Source organism: Electrona antarctica, assembly GCF_951216825.1.
Source record: "Electrona antarctica genome assembly, chromosome: 10".
In the NCBI taxonomy this organism is placed as follows: domain Eukaryota; kingdom Metazoa; phylum Chordata; class Actinopteri; order Myctophiformes; family Myctophidae; genus Electrona; species Electrona antarctica.
The window spans coordinates 24123887-24145433 of record NC_136791.1 but is presented as its reverse complement, the minus strand read 5'-3'; the positions used below and the strand labels follow the sequence as shown (position 1 = coordinate 24145433).

The 21547-nt window shown below is 45.9% G+C and overlaps 2 protein-coding genes across 2 annotated transcripts in view; both read right to left on the bottom strand.

The window, feature by feature from the left end:
• pax2a (paired box 2a) overlaps window positions 1-21509 on the bottom strand; it is a gene marked incomplete at its 3' end in the record, with an annotated part of 44410 nt that extends 22901 nt beyond the window's left edge. Inside the window, exons 1-5 of the mRNA XM_079512999.1 lie at window positions 21461-21509; window positions 19390-19555; window positions 18224-18421; window positions 12219-12304; window positions 11377-11496 (exon numbers count right to left, since the gene is read on the bottom strand). Of these exons, the coding sequence (XP_079369125.1) occupies window positions 11377-11496; window positions 12219-12304; window positions 18224-18421; window positions 19390-19555; window positions 21461-21503 (613 nt within the window). The 5' untranslated portion in view covers window positions 21504-21509. The remainder of the gene's footprint in view (window positions 1-11376; window positions 11497-12218; window positions 12305-18223; window positions 18422-19389; window positions 19556-21460) is intronic.
• cdhr1a (cadherin-related family member 1a) overlaps window positions 1-21547 on the bottom strand; it is a gene marked incomplete at both ends in the record, with an annotated part of 275718 nt that overhangs the window by 215500 nt on the left and 38671 nt on the right. The window lies entirely within an intron of this gene.

Sequence of the window (21547 nt, the reverse complement as noted above, 5' to 3'; positions counted from 1 at the left end):
TATCAACCTGCCTGGCCGGCCCGGCCCGGCAGCCTCTGAAAAAAACGCCACCGCCATCAAACCCCCCCCCCCAAAACACTGCAAGGAATAATAAATAACAAAATTGAAGAAGAAAAAAAAACACCCCGGCTTAGCTGGCAGGCTTTTTTTTCTCCTTCTTCTTCAGAGGTGTAAAGTAACTAAGGTACATTTACTCAAGTACTGTACTGTACAATGTTGGGCTCTTTGTATTTCCAATTTCAAATGTACTCCTCCACTACTACTATAGGCTGAAAGATCCCGCCTTCCCTCCCTCCCTCCCTCAGCCAGCGGCAGGCGGGGTGGGCGCGGCAACGCGCTGAGCGGGATGGGCGGTAGGTATACCGTACGAGGGGCTTTAGCTCCCGTGCAAATCTGTCATTCTAAATTTGCAGCAGATTATGTTCTCTCCGGGGCGAGCCGGCGGTGATATATGATATGCAAGGCTGCTATTGATTGCCTGATCCGCCAAGGCAGAGGGGAGGAGGAGGGAGGGAGGAGGAGGAGGAGGGGAGAGGCGAAATGAACTTGGAATGAACATCGCGGGCGCTCGACTCATTGCGCGGATAATACTCTACTTAATCCCACATTTTTCTGGCGCTATGGAATTCAATTGATCAATCATGTTCGCACTGATGGTACCATTTCAGGGGCGTTATTGCCATTCTGCTCGACTGCTTGACCTTTTTTTGCAGCGGCTGAGGCCAGAGGATGAACCCGGCTCGCACCGACCGCGCCAAATAGATCTATGGGCCGACGGACGCTAACGGAATGGGGGAGGTGGGGGGGGTGGAATTGGGTGTGAGGGGGGAGGAGGGGTGTAGTGTGTGTGTGTGTGTGTGTGTGTGTGTGTGTGTGTGTGCGTGCGTGCGTGCGCACAACTGTATTGACTTTAGCGTTGTGTAACGTTAGTGGAGGAATCCGTTTCTCCTTCCATCCACACATGCAGTGCTGCTTGCTGCTGCCTGCCTGCCTGGGTTTTTTCGTCCTACACTTTCAACTGAACCTGACTGCATATTCTAGTACAGGCATTTATTTTGGACAGCTCCCTTGGGGGTGTGTTGGGGGGGGGGGGGGGGGGGGGGGGTCCTTCACACTGCTGTTGGGGGGGGGGGGGGGGGGGGTGTTGCTGTATGAAAACTCAATTGTTTTTGTCTTTGGTACAGAGGAAAATGGAGTCATTAATTACCTTCTATCAGCTGGACTGAGAAGAGAGGCACGTGGCGATCAATAGCGGCCGCTTGTCATTCACTACACACACATAAACGCACACACACACACACCCACACACTCCTGAGCACCCCTGACACAATTAGACCAACCCCCCCGCCCCTTGCGTAAAAATTAGCATCGAATGCCCTCCTCCTAAAGAAATAATATAAATCTCACACAGTGCTCGTTTCAACCGCTTGGTTTTTTTAGGGGGGTGACGTTTTCAACACATAACGTGGATGACAGTAAATAAATACACTAGGCAGACTACAGTGGAAAAGGGTGGGGGGGGTCATCATGTTGTTGTTTTTTTAGGGGGGTGACGTTTTCGACACCTATATACCTAACGTGGATGACAGTAAATAAATACACTAGGCAGACTACAGTGGAAAAGGGGGGGGGGGGGGGGGGGTCATCATGTTGTTGTTTTTTTTCCAACCCGGCGGGGGTCTCACTCTCTCTCTCTCTGTAGTTGGGGGGTCTTATCTGCGGTGTTATCAGCGGGTGACTGTGTTCCACTGGGGGGTTCGGTTCGCGCTGCCATGTTAAAAGCGACCCGGAGCTCTCAATCAGATCAGACTCACTAAAAGAAAAACAGTGAGCCTGTTCTGTTCTCCCTGCACTCCCCTTCACACCTCGTCCTTTGGAGGAATGCACACGTCGTAGCAGCAGATAATAATAAGCCCTTTTATCACCTCCGCTGGTGCTGTCGTGATGCTGCCCTGATACCGTCTTCTTCCTCTGGGACCGCTTTCTGTCAGAGCTTTCCTCGCTACGAGGTATGCTAATACAGAGGCATATAATCAACAAGCTATACTGTAAAAACTGGTCAAACATTGGTCAAATTGGCTTTTAATAAAAATAAATATATAATATTTTTTTTTGAAAATAGAAGATCTACAAGCTCTATTATTTCCATAATATTTATATGGAACAGAGTCAAACCAAAATGTAATGCCTCAACTTCTACATTTCCAAGTGCTTGTCAGACTGGGGGGGGGGGTCAAATATGATTATTTTGGGGGGGGTCCCCAGTTCAAATGGACCCATAATATGGGTCCTTTTGGTTACACACCCGGCCTCTCAGAGTTACATTTGCACTCTGGATGTTACGCAGGCACACACACACACACACACACACACACACACACACACACACACACACACACACACACACACACACACACACACACACACACACACACAGTCACTCGGTACAAGTGCGCACGTTAAGTGGATGGCAAACATGCTTGGGATCATCCCAGCAAACAGTAACACTGCTACCTGTGTTATTATCGCTCGACACACAAAAGTGTAGCAGACACACACACACACACACACACACACACACACACACACACACACACACACACACACACACACACACAGTGTGGTGGAAAGTAACTACCGGTATAGTGCATTTACTCAAGTGCATGTACTTTTACTTTACTGAAGTACTTCTACTCCACTACATCTCAGAGGCAAATATTGTACTTTTACTCCAGTACAATTTGAATTCCAGACTTTTACTTGTAACAGAGTATTTCTTTATTACAGGATTGATACTTTTATTTAAGTAAAATAATGTGAGTACCTTTTCCACCACTGCACATGCATGCACACACACGTTCACACACACGCACCCATGCACACACACGTTCGCACGCACACACGTTCACACACACACGCACGCATGCATGCCCACACGTGCACGCATGTTCACACACACGCACCCACACGTTCACACGCACGCACGCATACACGTGCACGCACGCACACATGCATGCACACTCACACACACACGCACACATGCACACTCATATATGCACACACACACACACACACATATGCGCGCACACACACACACACACACACACACACACACACACACACACACACACACACACACACACACAAACACACACACACTCTCTCTAATGCCCCTGTGAAACAGAACGTGGACAGAATCACACTATCTGTGTTTCGATTTAGCTCGACATGTCGTCCTGCTTTTTATTTTTTTGTGTTTGTTTCTGTCACTAAAGGGAATTGTAATTGTTGTGTCCTGCTGTGCTGTTGGCACAGTGGCACTCTAATGTCCTTCTCTTCATGTCCCCTGGTCCCGTGATAAGATCACCCACTCCACGGAGAGGGAGGGAGGTAGGGGGAAGGAGGAGGGGAGGGGAGGGGGCTGCTTGCTTGTTTGAAAGGCAAATGAATTCCTCCACACTGACTCCTCTCTCCTTCGTAAATCACTGACACGGAGGAGGACGGGATTCCCCTCAGTTTCACTTCAGACTCTATGCTATATATGCTGGACTGCTGCAGTGTGCTGCTGGCTGCCATGCAGTTAGTTGGCCGTTTACTGGTGCACTGTGGCGCTGCATGATGCCCTCTACACAACGCTGTGAACCATTTGTTTATGCTTTAAAAACTTTAATAAAAAATAAACTGCCAGTTTAGCTTTACCAAAATAAAGAAAAAATAAAAAGGAGAAAGAAGCGAGAACACAAACAAACCGGTATACCCAGCGGGTGAGCTCTCTCCTTCCCTTTAAGCTAGCTATATTTATGAAACCTCTGAAGCGGAAAGGAGAGAGGTGGGTAGGGTAGGGTGGGGGGGGGGTATGGAGGAAGGGGGGGGGGGGGGGGGGGGAGAGAGAGAGAGAGAGAGAGAGAGAGAGAGAGGCAGTAACACCGCCGCCATGGCTGTTAATATCCTGTTATGTTGTGGCGTGTTTAAGAGCTTTATTAATTGGATTTAGCAGCTAGCACTGAGTGTCAGCAGGCATAGTGATGGTTATTTGATCTCCGCTGTGCCCTATCTCCCCCTCCCTCCCTCCCTCCCTCCCTGCCTGCCTGCCTGCCTGCCTGCCTGCCTGCCTGCCTGCCTGCCTATGCCTGCCTGCCTGCCTGCCTGCCTGCCTCCCTCCCTCCCTCCATATACCTGCCTGCCTGCCTGCCTGCCTGCCTGCCTGCCTGCCTCCCTCCCTCCCTCCCTCCCTATACCTGCCTGCCTGCCTGCCTGCCTCCCTGCCTGCCTGCAACGGTGGGACTTTGTCATTTTATATCCTTGCTTTAACCTGGTAAACTTCCAGACCCTGCCGCTGAAACAGTAGATACACACAGTAATGCAGTATTAGTCCTCCGCGCTATTTGCATATATCCGTCGGTGCATGACTGCACAGTAAAGAATCCGGGTGTTCATTTACCTCAAAGAGTGTCCTGTAGGAGTTCAATTACACTGTTTGGATCATGCTAAACCCTTCCATTTGACTGTTCTTCACCGTATAGCTCCAGACTTCTCCTTATTATCCGCTTATACAGTACTCCTTATCCCTATTATGTTTCTTTCTTTCTTTCTTTCTTTCTTTCTTTCTTTCTTTCTTTCTTTCTTTCCTTCTTTCCTTCTTTCCTTCTTTATTCTTCTATTCTAAGAGTATACAAATGGAGCGAAATGGCCCTATTCTTGTCGTACTCCAAATTCTTCAGTCTGAGGGTGCGCAATCGGGAAACGGGTCCATTCGGTTCCCGTCTGCGCACACCTCAGAGGCCGAACGAGTCCCGGCTTTTATAGTGTCCTCTGCCGTACCATCGGGCCCGGCGGGTCGTTTAGCGTCGCCGCCACCCCGTGCGGTTTCCACGACGACTCTTTGTGGAAAACGCAATTAACGCGTCCCTCCTCTCTCTCTCTCTCTCTTCGTCTCTCGCCCTCCTTCTCAAGCTGAGTAATGCACCGCTCCATTAATTCCCGGCGTTGGCCCCCATAATTGACTTTTCTCTCCGACATGATTCCTCCTCTTTCATGTGAGTGAATTCCCTTCTCCTTACAGTCGCAGACGACGGATTCTCTCTCGGCGTTACGTTGTTTACAACCGGCGGTCACCGGGAGACGTGGTCGGCGACTGCAGACGGTTAGCTTGTTAGCTTTGCGAGTGTGGGGAACAGCACAGCTCGCTCAGTTTGCTCAGGCACACTTCAAATACGTTATAGCCGGAGTTCAAACCAGCTACCTGATTCCTCTACCAGGTTGTGAAAAGTAACTAAGTACATTTACTTAAGTAGTGTACTTAGGTAAATGTACTTAACTAGTGTAGTTACGTAAATGTACTCCACTACGTCTCGGATCCAAATATTGTACTGTTACTGCACTACATTTATTAGTGTTTCTATAATGCAGTATTGACACTTTTACTTAAGTAAAGAAACATAGTAGTACTTTCCCCAGCATGCACCACTGGCCTCTACCCACTCTGCTATGGTTGTCCCAAAACGGGGGGAGAGAGAGAGAGAGAGAGAGAGAGAGAGAGAGAGAGGAGAGAGGAGAGAGAGAGAGAGAGGAGAGAGAGAGAGAGGAGAGAGAGAGAGGGACTGACTGAATGAGAGAGAGAGAGAGAGAGAGACTGACTGAATGAGAGAGAGAGAGAGAGAGAGATTCAGAGAGAGAGAGATTCAGAGAGAGAGAGAGAGAGATATTCAGACAGAGGGAGTGAGAGAGAGAGAGAGAGAGAGAGAGCAGAAAGAGATGGATGAGAAGGAGGTATGACGTGAAGCCTTTTGTGTGCAGCAGGCTCTGTGCTGCCGAGGCCCTAACAGCGTCTGGTCTCGATGTTCCGCTCCGTGGCCCCCTCTCAAACCCGGGCTTTTCTTTTCTCTCTCTCACACAGACCCCATCAGAGCCGCGCCGCGGCGCCCGTGATTCCATTTACTTTCCGCCGCGCTCGGGATGCATTTATTTTCTAAAAAGTGATCTTCTATTGACTCATTGTGGCGGACTAGCTTGACTGGTCAACCGGCGTATATGCTATGTATGGGGACGCACGCGGGTTTAAAAATCCATGCGCCGTGTAGCATGATTTAAAGTCCCCCCTCAATGGGGACACGCGTAACCACCAGACAACCTCAGGAAGAAAAAGGCCAAATATCAAATGTGAACAAATCACACAACGAGCTACGGCGCTCATTTCCGTCTCGAACTGTTGAACAAGGATGGAGGTGACCGCCAAACCTTTTCAATTTCAAAGACCCCCACTTCGACATGCATGCATTCGGCCACGGACCCCTCATTTGACCCCCAATTTCCATCTATGGACCCCCATCGGCACTGTAAACTCCTCAGTGTTCAATTTAACTCGAGAGTGTACAAATCGAACCAACTGGACCCTTGCTCGGTCCATTTGTACACTCTCAGGGTCTTTTTGGAAATTCTAACTTGCGGGAGGGAGCGGGGGGGGGGGGGGGGGGGACATTGAGAACCAGCGGTATATGCAACATGAACGACCCGTTTATAGGACGTATTGTTTTCCTCCAATATGGACTCCCGTGGTCATCAACTCCCTCCCTCCCTCCCCCAGCCATGCACCCATGCACGCTACGTTCATAACAGTCGTGACCTTTTGCTATCCGTGTGTAATTAATCAGCGTATATAGCTCTCCATTCGCCTGTCCTCCCCGGAGCTCGGCAAAGGCAGCGCGCAGGGTTCCATTCAGGACACGGTAACAAAGGTTACATCAACCTATAACTGCTCTTTTAAACAACAAGGTCAGCCGCATTGGCCCCCGCCGACCGACGCAAGGTGCTGCCTGCCTGGGAAAAAAACTGAACTTGCACGAACCCCCCGCCCCCCCGCACTTCCAATAAACACCAGTTGTACTGTTGTTTAAAGGTGTGTGTGTGTAGGGGGGTGGGGTGGGGAGGTAGAAACGAAATACACAGTATTAAAGCTGCTGCATTTCACGTGTCTGCGTCTCTCTCTATTATAATTAGTTGAAAGAGCCATTAGGCAAATTCTTAATAGGATTTTCTGACTTGAATGAACAAAACTTTTTATTTATGTTTTAATAAGGGGTTACGTGTGCGTGCGTGCCGTGCGCGTACGCGTGCGTGCTTGCTCGCGTGCGTGTGTGGACGGGCGGGTTGACAGGGGTTGATACTGCTCGTATCACCACAACGAAGACTCTATTACACAATACTAGTACACAATCAAGAAGGAGCTGTCACCCAATCCGCGCGGCGTGTTTTTTTTGGCCTCGTCGTCTCCCACTATGAATGACTGACTGACTGGGGGGTGAGTGAAGGAGCGGCGTGTGCCACCCAACAGGTATGAATGACTGGGGGGTGAGTGGGTGAGGGCGGGGGGGGGGGGGGGGGGGGGGGGGGGGGGTGAGTGAGTGGAGCAACCAAGTACACGTGCCTGCCATCCAACAGAGGGCTAATTTCACCCGCACTTTACTATTAATGCATTTGGCACGGACAACATTCCATTTCCTGTAATGAGATACACAAATAAATCTGGCTATGGATGCATTCAGGGGGTGTGTGTGTGTGTGTGTGTGTGTATGTGTGTGTGTGTGTGTGTGTGTGTGTGTGTGTGTGTGGTACTGGTATGGGTATACACTGAGGTGTGTGTGTGTGTGTGTGTGTGTGTGTGTGTGTGTGTGTGTGTGTGTGTGTGTGTGCACGTGCGCAGGGGTGGTGTGGAGGGGGGGGTACGTTCTCCCAGCGCTGGCATAATTGGTATCGCTGCTTGCAGACATGCAAACCAATCTCTCCACAGATAGGGCTGAAGCTCTCTCTCTCTCTCTTTCTTTTCTCGCTCCCTTAAGGCTATTTCTTTTGTCTTTTCGATAGCTTGCACATCCCAGATAGAGCGGGAGGGGGGTGGGGGCGTGGGTTAATTTGTGAATTAATAGCTTTTCTCTGCAGAATTGCAAATTCTTTTTAAATGTCACTGTATTCTGCGTGCAAGGTGCGTCCGGAAAGTCGCAGAGTCACAAACACAGGGGCATGCATGCGTGGACGCACGCACACACAGGTCGCACACACGTGCGTGCGTACTGTACACATGCACACGAGTTGCAAGTTCACACACTGCAGTTATACTGTATGTATATATATGCGCACACACTTGTGCACGAGTCCTACACCAACAACTGAGGCTGCCACGACCTCCTTTGCCCCCCCCCCCCCCCCCCCACCTCATCCCTGGATCACGCACAACACACACACACACACACACACACACACACACACAGACGTACACCCGCACGCCATCCAACCCTGCCGTCCAGTATAACATGCTACTTTTAATTTGCAATAACACATGACAGGGACAGATGAATGCCTCTTATGGCACCTGTGTCCATGAAGCTGGTCTTACAGGGGGAGCCGGTGTACATAACACGTGTCACACTACATTATCTCTACAGCCCTCCAGTAATGGGGACCTTTTTCTTCCTCAAAGGCCCAATGTCAGTCTGACTTCAGCCACCACAGAAGATGCACAACGACGCAGCTCAGCCAACCAACGCAGCACACCTTTTCATATTGGGCATCGTACTCTTCCCCCTCCTGCCGCTCGCCGATAATAGCAGATCTACAAGCTCACGGTGCCATTTCCGCACGTAAGTATAAGTACATCATTAATTTTTTTCAGAGGTTGTGCTATGCATTGCTGTGCAGTGTTGTGCTTCGGTCTGCTGTGCTGTGCTGTACTGTGCTGTGCTGTGCTGTGCTGTGCTGTGCTGCGCTGCGCTGCCCTGCGCTGCGCTGTGCTGTGTGTATGGGACATGCATGGTGTGAAGAAGTATACCGAATCTACTGTGGATTGTGGTCAATGATGACTGCAACAAAATGGCCCGTGAATAGTAGTTCTTTGCTGCGTTTCTCACGAGTCACACTTCCCACTCGCTCTGTCTTCCTCTGCCTGACAAGAGGAGCATGTTAACAGATTAGCAGCTAAACCGCTGCACTGTTGTGGGCTTAAGCCAGCTCAGGTAGCCCTCGGCATTTTGTAGCGGTACACGGGCTGCCTGCAACTGAAACCAACGCCTGCCTCCTCCTGAATGACTTTGTGTAAAATATACAGACAACCCATTACAGGCTTTTAGACACTTAGAGAGCCCTAGCCTGAGCATGATGCAGGCAGAGAGAGAGAGATTGTGGAGCGGCGGGGGTTACTGACATCATGTGTGGAAAATGGAAAGACAAGACGAGCTCATAATTCACGTTAACTGGTTGGATTAATGAGAAGCTGCTAACAGGTATAAGGGGTGACATATAAACAGCCATGCTTGCATCTTATCCGCGGCAGAGCTATCTCTCTGCCTTATTACGTTATACTGAATCACACCATGAATTGCCATTATATTGAACTGCATCCTATTACACAGGAAATATAATTTTCTTGGGTGCAATTTATTGTGTATGTGTGTTATGTCTCCGCCATGGAACTGTATAGGGACATCTTTGCTCTCTCCAATCCCTCATAAACTCATGAGACTGGAATAATTAAAACAGCAATTGAGCATAGTATAGAAAAGATAATAATGAAGGTACATCTTGATTGACCAAAGCAAGAGAAAAAGAGAGAAGGGTTTCTAACTTGAACTTACAATGTCCTATTTTCCTCCCGTCCATGTGGTTGCCACTCCAGAGAACTAAAGAGACAGGAAACATAAAAGAAGCCTGTTGTGATGAATGCTCTTTGAGATTACATCGTGTACAATACATATAATGCTCTATATTTGACCACATCAACTGAACAGCCACCCCCAACAGAAGTGTACACGAGAGTACATGCACAAACACGCACCGACAGAAAACACGTGCACACAGACACACGCACCACGCAAGCGTACTACGCACACATGTGTCTTATGCACATGCACACATACGCGCGCGCACACACACACACACACACACACACACACACACACACACACACACACACACACACACACACACACACACACACACACACACACACACACCTCAGCCCCCTCCCTGCATCCGGCGGTCTGTTGCTACACCTGTTCAGGCCCTCCACCGGGGGGACATGTTAATTCACAGGCATTAAAAAGCCAATTGTTTGCACAACCGATAATCTATTAGCCCTCGGGCGGTGTGTGTCCACTCACTCAACTTGCCTTGCCTAGGAATGAGGAGTTCTGGATTGGACCGGCTAGGCTTCCACTTAATCTTGGCACGTATCCGGGGTCTATTTACTTGCTGGTCCCGTGGTGGGGGAGCAGCATATATAAGATATAGTGTTACTCGCGTACTTTAATATTGAATGCCTTGAAATAGTTCAACGCCGCTTTAGAATTTGTTGTGATGAAATGTAACACCGTCTGCATTGACAAGGTGTTGTTGTTGTTGTTGTTGTTGTTGTTGTACTAGAGATGATACAATGACTGGCGATAGGGCCGATGTTAAATCCATATCGCGGCGTGAGACTATACATTATCGTCTTGAATTCGGGGTATCGATCGTGATTCCGATTTTAATAACTTCATCTTCATCTTATACCTTCGAAAATTGTCAAAAGTGTTTGAAAAACCGCCGATCCATCCACAAGATCACAATGGATGGATGCGATAAGTCGTGAACTTGCCATTTCTGCCATTTTTGAGAGGTTTTGAAAAATTGAAACTGAAAACTGACATTATCGCCACAATACATAATATACATTATGATCGTATTGTGTATCGCATTTTTTTTAAAGAAATTAAAACCGATATCATAATACGATATAATTATCGTCACAATATATATCGATAGCCAGGTATTTGGTCATTGTGATATTTGATTGTGTCCATATATATCCTAATGGTGTTATCTGATAATTAACTGATGGCATCAACGGGGAGAATCAAAGTCATTTTCTCTCTCCGTTTCTTACGTTGGTTAGTGAGTGACATCACAAGACACGGGCGCTGATGCTGCCTCGCCAAGGGGGATTAGAGTTTTATGACAGCTGTGTGTGTGTGTTACATCTAGAGTGAGTTTGAGCACGGTATCAAAATTGAGACGCGTTTCCATAGGCGTATAAGTGGAAGTGGAAGGGGGGGAGAAAACATAAACGTTGGCCGTCTAACAAAAAGCGGATTGAATCAACACAATCTCAACACTCACCATGGTCTGATATAAAACATAACAAGTCACTGGAGACAACACAACACACACACACACACACACTGGCATCCAGTACTGTCATAAATGTCATGTTCTACTCACACACGCACACACACGCGCACACACAGACAGAAAAGTACAGCGGACTGAAGTGATAGGGTGAATTAAAAGGATGGAAACAAAGTGATCTCTCTCTCTCTCCGTCCGTCTCTCTCTCTCACTCTCTCTTACCTTCGTCTCGTTTCCGCTTCTCGCCGTTGGAGCGGGGGATGCCCAGAATACCGTTGATGGAGTAGGATCCTACGGGGTCGTTGGAGGCACTGGACACGGGGGGAGAGGCCGTGCTGGGGACTGAGGGAGAAACACGCCGTTAAGAGTGTGCGACTGTGTGTATCTGTGTGTGTGTGGGTTGTGTTTATGGTATGTGTCGGTGTTTGTGTGTCCTTGGGTATAACATGTTTGTTCTTTTTTCTGTGTGTACAGTAATGCATGTTCACATGAAAATGTGCTTATATTTGCTTAGCAGTTATGTAGTTACCCTTCTGTATATGTTACAATGAAGAAATGAAAAAATCCGCACACCATTTGATGCTCCCAAAATATCTTTACTGGTAGCTAACGTTTCGGGCCTCAGCCCTTCCTCAGAGGAAGGGCTGTGGCCCGAAACGTTACCTATACCAGTATAGGTATAGGTAGCATCAAATGGTGTGCGGATTTTTTTCATTTCTTCATTGTGACTTTATTTTGATCCGGCACCCAGCCTATAGGTTTAGATGTTTATTCAGCCTCCTCTACCCTTCTGTATAATATGGTAAACATACAGCATTATGATGTAAATGCAGGGGTGTAATCTGGGTGTGATGCACTTTTGCCCGATATACACTTAGTTCCACTCCTTGTCGCACGCCGCAAATTGCCGATCTACAAACTCACAACTCGTAGCAGCCATGCAGGGTGACACATTTTGAGCTTGTAGATCGGCTGACGTCGTTGGCGCATGGCACAACCTGTGTGCGTGTGAAATCGGTCTTAAGTTGTGCGTGGACTGTGGAGGAGCATCGTTCAGCGCTCACCTATGGTGTGGCCGGGCGGGGAGAGTGCCGTGATGGATCCGTCAGGCGATGGGTGGAATGGCTGCTGGACTTTGGTGCGAATAATCCTGTGCAAAATGAACGACAGACACGGATCAATCAATAGACCATAGCGCCTCCGAAGCATGGAGATTTCACGTTGGCCCAATGCCCCCCTCCCCCCCGCCCTGCACGCTTTTAAACATGGCACATCACGTCCACTTATGCCCATGCATGTGTACAAGTCCTCTTGTCGTTTTGGGACCCCCCTGTACACCCCCACCACACACCCACCCACCCCATATTCGGGCCCTGTCACAAATAACCAATCTCGGGGCATTAGGGGCAATCTCTGGGCTCCTGTGAGAGTCTGAATGGGAGCTGCCCCCTGAGAGAGTGGATTCAATCTTGTGGATTGTGGGGTTAGAGATATGATAAAGTCCCCACGCCGTTAAGATGTGATATGGGGGGAAAGTCTTCATTGCACTTTGGACTGAATGATCTTGCAAACAAAGCATGAAATCACATCAATTCACCTCAATGATGGGCTTCACTGCCTCTACCTGGCCAACTCTAATAATCTCCCTCTCCTTGCTCCCTTCTCTCTCTTTTCTTGTCTCTCTCTCTCTCTCTCTCTCTCTCTCTCTCTCTCCATCATCTCTTCCCTCTCTTCTCATTCTATGCCCTTCCCTGCCCAATATTTCACTCTGTCTCCCCATAATGATATCTATCTATGTCTCAGAAGAACCTTGTATCTCTAGGTCTCTCTCTCTCTCTCTCTCTCTCTCTCTCTCTCTCTCTCTCTCTCTCTCTCTCTCTCTCTCTCTCTCTCTCTGGTTTCTCTGTCTTTATTTCTCTCTGTTTCTGTATCTCCTCTCTACTTCCCAGTCAGATCACTCAGTTTAGGGCACACACACACACACACACACACACACACACACACACACACACACACACACACACACACACACACACACAGTGACGATAAGGGCTCATCGATTTGAACTCGGGGAAAGAAAAGTTGACGACGAATGGCACCAGAGAACAACAAATGCAAATGGTGGGGCTATAAATTACATGTGACAGGAAAGCAATAGTATCCCACAGCCTCAGCCCCAGACAAGACCACATAACCACATCCCTGTCTTTTCATGTGTGGTGAAAAGAAGACATCACACACACCGTGTCTGTCTGTCGTTCATTTTGCACAGGATTATTCGCACCAAAGTCCAGCAGCCACAGACACACACACACACACATACACACACACACACACACACACACACACACACACACACACACACACACACACACACACACACACACACACACACACACACACACACACACACACACATATATATATATATCTCAGAAATGTTCGGTAAAGATATACAGTATTACTGATTTTTTTTAAACTTTTTTACTAAATATTATATTTAACTATTATAATATTTATAAATAATACTCTCATTCACAAATGATTTGGCCTGGAAAGAAAAGTAGAATAAAAGCAAAAACATTCCTGTATCACCACCACGCCTGCATTCACCTGACCTCAACCTGTGTGCTTTCTCTCTATTCGCCCCCCTCCCTCTCCTCCCTCCCAAAGAAATAGACCCTAAATGAACCTGAGTGGAAGGAGATTTGGTGACATTCCGCCAATCCGCGATAATGTGACCTCGGGTATGAAGACTTTTCAGCCTAGCCTTCCAAACATTGTGACATTCTCATGAAGGAGATTACTTTGAAGTAATGCCATTATAAATGTACCTTAATGTTTCAAACTGACGGCCAGGTCTTTTGAACCTTTTTGACATTTTGTTTTGGAGATTAGTTCAAGTCTTAGTTCTTTATAGTTCAATTCTTCTCTCAAAAGGCAGCGCTACTATGGGACTTAACGCAAGTTCAGATTATGCTCTTTACTGTATATACGTGACACGATTGCATCAAATATAGTACCATGACTGTGATTACCTTCTCATTGATAGAGGGACGAACGGGACAACATACATTTCTACGTCATTGTCTGAACTGTACTGTACGCCTTTACAGACTTACTTATTACATGGGCATGATGATGACTGAAGACTATTTTTTATCAAATATATCATTGTGTAATTATTTTTTTCAAAACACCTACTGAAAATATATATAGTCACAATGTCGATATTGGTATACTTTGTCAAAACATGTCACGTTATGATCAGCCCTAGCCTGATTTACACTTAGTTGCGCACATGTATGCCGTGCAGGCCAACCGTGAGCCTGCACGGCAGATCTACAAGCAGATCTACAAGCTCACAACACATCATGCTGTGAATTGCTGTAAGCTTGTAGATCGGCTGCAATTATAAATCTTAACACACAAACAGAGCAGATGAGCCAACATGTGCTGCCATGTGCTCTGTCGGGTGGAAACCTCACATGTTCAAAACTGTTACTTTTCAGGATTTCAGGGTTTTTCGCAGGATTCAAAAGTAGCAGATCCACAAGCTCAAAAAGGGTCACTTCGCGCCGCGCTTAGAGCTTGTGGATCTGCTACTTTTGATGCTTGTGTGTGACGCTGTAGTAGTGTGTGATTTACGGACAAAATACCCAAAAAACCCACAAAAAGTTAAAGTATGGGCATAAGAGCTTTCTGCAGTGACGGCGGCATTATATCCACGCTATCGGCTATCAACTGTGAATGGGGCAGAGCCAGGCATGGGTTAACGTCCTCGGGGGAGGTTATAAGATGTACATTGCACGCTTTTCATTCCCCTCACTAACTGTCTCATGTGTCCTCTATATATACCGCCGTACGCACGCACGCACGCACACATGCACGCACAGCCCCTCTGGGCAGGCGGGGCGACAAACACGCCTCCTAAAAAAAACCACACACACACATCAATATTTTATTTGAATTTCTAACATCTCACCACAACCGTTATCTGACCTCATGACTAGAGGCTAGCCTCATAAATTCAAGGACTTTTGTTTCTGGGAGTCCATGTTGTTGTGTATTGAATAAGCAATTTGGGTGGCGGGAGGGGAATTAACGACTTTAGGTGCTTTGCTCTGTTGGGGGGGAAGAAGAAAAAGAAGGGGAGGGGTGGGGTGGGAAAAAAAATATCCCCCCAAAGAAATATTAAAATGTGGATCGATATGATTGAAAGCTGCTTAAGAGCGTGCGGTTTTTGCGTCCGCAGGGCATGATGCAACGCGTGGAAAACTCCTCGCCGTGCGGGCGGTATACAAAACAAAGTGTAACCCAGCCTCTGTGTAATCTTTAATAATTCATGCAGGAAAAATGTGTTTAAGGCCAGGACATCCTCTTTAGTCAACAGAGCAGAGGTCAACGCCTTTACCACAGACTCAGAGAGAGAGAGAGAGAGAGAGAGAGAGAGAGAGAGAGACCACCAGACCTGTTCTCTCTGTCTGACTGAGCCCCCCCCCCTTCTCTCTCTCTCTCTCTCTCTGTGTGTGTCTGTCTCTCTCCCTGTGTGGGTGTACACTACACTATATAACATCCTGAGTGTCAATTTAAAATGGAACCAAATGGACTCGTAATTTTAAATTAAAACAAGGTTTGCACACACACGCATATGCACGCATTACAGTGTCAATTCTCACACTTTCAGGGTTAAATTAAGACATTTTGCTATATGCTCCTTTGCATATAAACAAAACACAATAACTTAATGAAAGGACTAAATTGAGAGCATTTTGACTGCTGTGAACAATTCATTTAAATGGAAAGCATAGATTTCGCTCACAAAATATTTTGGATCCTCATGCATTTTCTTTGTATTCAAGATATGTCAGTGTATTTTGTGACGGATACCCTAATATGCACTCAAATGACCCTTGAAAATATTGACTAGAAATAAATGAAAAAAGGAAAAGAAAATATGCTCTGGCACAGGGCTGAAGTTAACGATTAACATTAACAATGAACTAACTTTCTCTTTTAAAGGACACCTTTTCTCCACACAAACGTTTTCATAACCTACAGTGCTGTTTTTACACAAGCTGGCAAGTAGCCTATATCCTATATACAATTAAATGAATTCAATGCAATACAATAGCATACAATTCACATTGTGGCATTATGTATTTATAAATACATGGGCTCTTGTTGGGAGTTGTTTCTCATTCATGCTTTTTTGTTTTAAGTCAATTAATAGTTTACTATAGGCCCAGTCTGAAAACATCATCTTTAACTCATAACTCCATTATGAGATTTTTTTATTTTATTTTTGCAACATGGGTAGCCTAAAAATAGCAAAGGTGAACCTGTTTTAGAAAAATGGACGTTCTTCTAGAATGGCATAGATGTTTTTTTTTTGGACGGGCTGGTATATGAATCTATGATGATGATTATGATAATGATGAGCAGAGAAGAGAAGTTGTGATCTCTCTTCAGCTCATTAAAATGTAATGCTGTCCTGATGACCAGCTGTGTGGAACACTGCCTCCTAACCAAAGTTCATCACTCGCATCGCATGCACCATGCACTCGCAGGTAGAGAGAAAAAAAGGGCCTATGGGCCTTTTTTTCCACCTTAACGCGCATTCACGTCCGTTGGGGTTTTCGCCGTGCATGGTCCCGCAGTCAGGAGATATAGACTATAGACCTACTTTGTCTTGTCCCGTTTTATGTGCAAGGAAGGCTGAAAGGTTTAGTCTTATAGTAGGATGGCTGGCTGCTTATTTATACTCCCATCTATAGTACTATACGCTGTCGCTTGCCCGGGTTGCCCCAAAAAAGAGCAGATCTACAAGCTAACAGCGCGCGACGCGCTGTTTAGCCTGTAGATCTGCTCTTTTCTGGGCAAGCGCCGGTGAGAGAAGCGACAGCCTCCCGCGATACATATACATTAATTAAACAATTAAGCTTTAGTTTACCGAATTACCGGTATCGGTATATGCAATAGGCCTAAACATTCAATCCTTGTTTAGCAATAACAAATATCAGAATATCAGAATTGACCATGCAGTCCAGAGTAGATTATAATTACGGAAATTATTATTAATAATGCTATGGCCTTTTCTGATAGCATATTTAATTAATAAATGCAAATATACAGGCTATTAAAAATCTATTATGAGCCTATATTTGGCATGTGTGATTAAAACATATAGCCTATATAGTGCTATATTATAGGCTATTTGGCAAATCGTCTGCCGACTGACTCGATCCAGTTTCCAATAAAAAAAAACCTATAAGCTAAAATGCCTCTTCATTGAGTGTTCTACACACAGGCACTAGTCTACGTCACCACCTCCGTGTTTGTTTACTAGGGCTCTCTCTCTCTCTCTCTATTTGAAAACAGAGAACGATTGGCAATAAACGCAGGTGCCGCCTCTTGTCGCAGTGTGGTCCGCGCCGCGTATTATTGAACGCCTTTGTTGGGGTATTTCCCTCTGCCGCTGGATCTGGTTACGCGGCTATTGATCGCTTTTTTTTTCTTCTTTTTTTTTATCGAGACAGATGTGATTTTCGTGGCCCCGGCTCCCGGGCTGGGGCTGGCTGACCGCGGAGGGCTGTGGGGGGGATTGGATTGCACTCCTCAGTCAGACCTCAGCTATAAGGGCAGAGCAGAGTAGAGCCATATAGACCACCCCGACTCCATTGAAAATGGTCCCGTTTAGCTGTGTGTGTGTGTGTGTGTGTGTGTGTGTGTGTGTGTGTGTGTGTGTGTGTGTGTGTGTGTGTGTGTGTGTGTGTGTGTGTGTGTGTGTGTGTGTGTGTGTGTGTGTGTGTGTGTGTGTGTGTGTGTGTGTGTGTGTGTGTGTGTGTGTGTGTGTGTGTGCCGTGCAGATTAAATATAAAAGCATGATGAGTTGAGTGTGCGTCTATTTCAAGCTGTTTCTCCATAATCGAACGCGTCGCCTTTTCAATATGCCATTTAGTCCTCCTATCTAGTGACGTTGAAGACATTCCCCACACATTATTTTATAGAGGCATTATTCTGATTCTTATCACAGGTCGTTAACATTTGGAAGTTTTTTCCAACCTACCTGTTGATGGAGGACACGCTCGGGACCGTGTCGTTGTCGCAGACGGCCTCGGCCAAAAGTCGGTCCCGAATCTCCCACGCGAACATGGTCGGGTTCTGGCGCTTATAATCTGCTATTTTATCCACTACTTTCGGAGTCGCGACCTTGGGTTTGGAGCCACCAATGACTCCGGGTTTAATACTGCCGGTTTCGTAGTACCTGCGTGTTGGAGAGACAGAGAAGTGAGACATGCATGCGCGGCTTGAATGGTCAACATAAAAAAAAAAAACATTCCAACATTCATTCATTTATATATATACAGCTGCATGTTGTCTCGGCCAATTAACTATAGTTTAACAAATCGTGACTTAAATGTATAATTTAGCCGACGGGGAAAACAGAAATTCGTGGCGACAGTTGAGCTTTGTAGCCTATATCTCTTGATTAAAAACTCCGTGCAGAAAAAAACAATTCCCTAATAATAGTATAATAATAATAATAACTTTATTTATATGTTTGTGGGCATATGATTAAGCGTCAGTCGGTTGTGAGAATATAGGACATTTTCTCTACAACAGTGAATTTATTAAAGTGGCAGTGACAGTGAGGACAAAAACACATTTTAATTGGCAGTATAAGTCTGACTTTATATATTTATTTTTCATTCGTCATGTACTTATATTAGCATGCATGGCATGCCACCACGGCCTATTGGTGTGAATAAATGTTTATAATGTCAAAACATTCGATGTGTATGAAATAATTTACCTCGGAAATCCCTTTTGATAGCTGAAAAATATTTCAACACATTATCTCCTGTGATATTTGGTGCCTTCTAGAATAAAATAAAACCAAGACATCAAAATGCTATAATTGCACAGTTGTAGATTTTTTTTAAAGGCAATCTTCTATAAATAGGGGGGGCAGCTGCATGTGAGAGGGTGGTCGATATATAAAGATTTATATAATTTTTTTTATCTTGGACACAGAATTCCCGTATTCAAGCAAAAATGACCAGCTTCATAACCGATGACTGTGGGCTAAAATAGAGCTTGGGGGGGTGCGCATATGCCACATATAAACTAGATTTATGTGTGACAGACACGTGCGCGTGCGTGGGGCTCTATGGTGGCTGTGCTGTGCCTGCATATGGAGGAGGATCAGATGATTCCCTCAAGCTCACTCACCTGCCCAGGATCTTGCTGACGCAGCCGTGGCTGACCCGTAGCTGCCGGGAGATGTCACACGGCCGGACCCCCTGGTGGGCCAGCTCCACGATCCTCTGCCGCACCACGTCGGGCAGCGGCCTGCCGTTCACAAACACCCCGCCTAGTTGGTTCACACCGCCGTGCCCTACGTGGGACACAACAGCCACGCAACACGGGAACATAACATTACATACATACAGAAGTGGAGCCTGTTATACGCGACGCACCACCACGCCACCGCGTGAACAACAGCATCGCGACGGGCCGGCGCGCATGCATGCAAGGCAGGCATGGGCAGGCGCGTTGGGTCTGAACCAGCTCGGCGGGGTGTTTGTGAACGGCAGGCCGTTGCCCGACGTGGTGGACATTGAAACGGTACCGTGGGCTATACATGCTGCAACGTGCGCGCGCACACACACACACACACACACACACACACACGCCTCCCGCGCGTGTGTGTGCGCGCGTGCGTTGCAGCATGTATCGCCACACATTTTATATATATGCCTAATGCATCTTTCTTGCTCTTAAATCTATAGGCTATTATTTTTGTAATAATCAATTACTCAATATTATTAAGATTATTGATATTTTACATTGTATTATTTCCAACAATAATTATAGCCTAATTATAATATTAATGCTACATATATTATATTACATGTAATATTATTGTCAATATTGGCCATACATTATTACAATGAGATCAAACGCATAATAAACCGAAGAGATCAATTCACTTAAAGATAAAGTTGTTGTTTTAAAGCAAATAAATAATATAGCAATGAGAAACATTATGCTATACCTATAAAGAACGTATTGTCTTCAGTATTAAATAATAGCAGTGAGAAACATTAGGCTACCTATAAACAACGTATTGTCTTTAGTAGTTAGGCAATATTTTCCAAGAGCAGCTCTTCCATTTCAGCCTAACACATGTCGCAGATATTATGTTTCACCCTGTTTAATTTTCCTTGCACGATTATTGTAAATAATTTAAAAAGAGCTTTGATAACTCATATTACACAAACGCGGATAGTGCGAATGAACAGGAATAAATAATTTACAGGCAGCCCGGGTACACTTCGCCCATATCGTATACACTAAAAAATATATACAATTAGGCAGTAGGGATTTTTTTTAAAAGATAGTTATTTTCCAAACATATCCTTTCAACAAATGGTATTAATCTTGCTGCGTTTACCACAGAGAAAATACACCGCGCATTTACACAATGAAATCCATTTACACGGCTATTAACGGGGAATTCTTTGCTCTCCACACAATAACTTTAATTTCAAAGGTAATAAAAGCTTTGTATTCAAATAGAAGCTGTATTCAAATGCAACCATAAACCTAACACCAACTGTAAAGGCCAACACGGTAGTTAATGACAGCTTTGAGTCAATAAACACACACAGCTTCAGCAGTTTGTGAGGGGAGACAAAACCAAATCAGTGATATTGAAAGTGGTTATTGGAACGCAAAACGCCATATCACCTTGCAGTCAATTATAAGCCTGCTTTTGGCATCTGTACCAACATTTGTCAATAATTAATTCATATAGAAATACCCTGGCAATATTTAGTTTATGAAACCTGCAATTATTATTATCCTATATCACCTTTGCACCCCCGCCCCCAAGTAGTAGCCTATAGCGTGCATTTTTAAATGAATCCGACTTTCAAAACTTCCTGAATCATTTTCGCTTCCCTCTTTCTTTAAAACTAAACTAAAACTTAAACATGGACACATACAGCCTAGCCTGCGAGGTTTATTGTTCGCCTAATCCCTGAGTATCTCCAATAAAGTAGCAGCTAAAAGCTGACAGACAGTGGCCGAAACAGTGAGCGGTAACAGCACTATATACGCTATTGTAGGCTTTATAGGAAGACTTTCCCATAAATCTGCTATTTTTTGCTGTCCAGGCAATTTTGAGCACGTTCATCGCAAGCCTTTCCGACCTCATTCACGCGGGAATTAACGTCGCAATCCCGGCGAGAGATTATTCGGAACGGGCATCATGAAACTAATACTCTAGGCTACTCACGGTGCATCGCCGAGAAGGGGTCCGCTTTGCAGTGAATATCCATGGGATAGCAAAGGAAGGAAAGGTAATCGACTGAGGTCGCCGTTT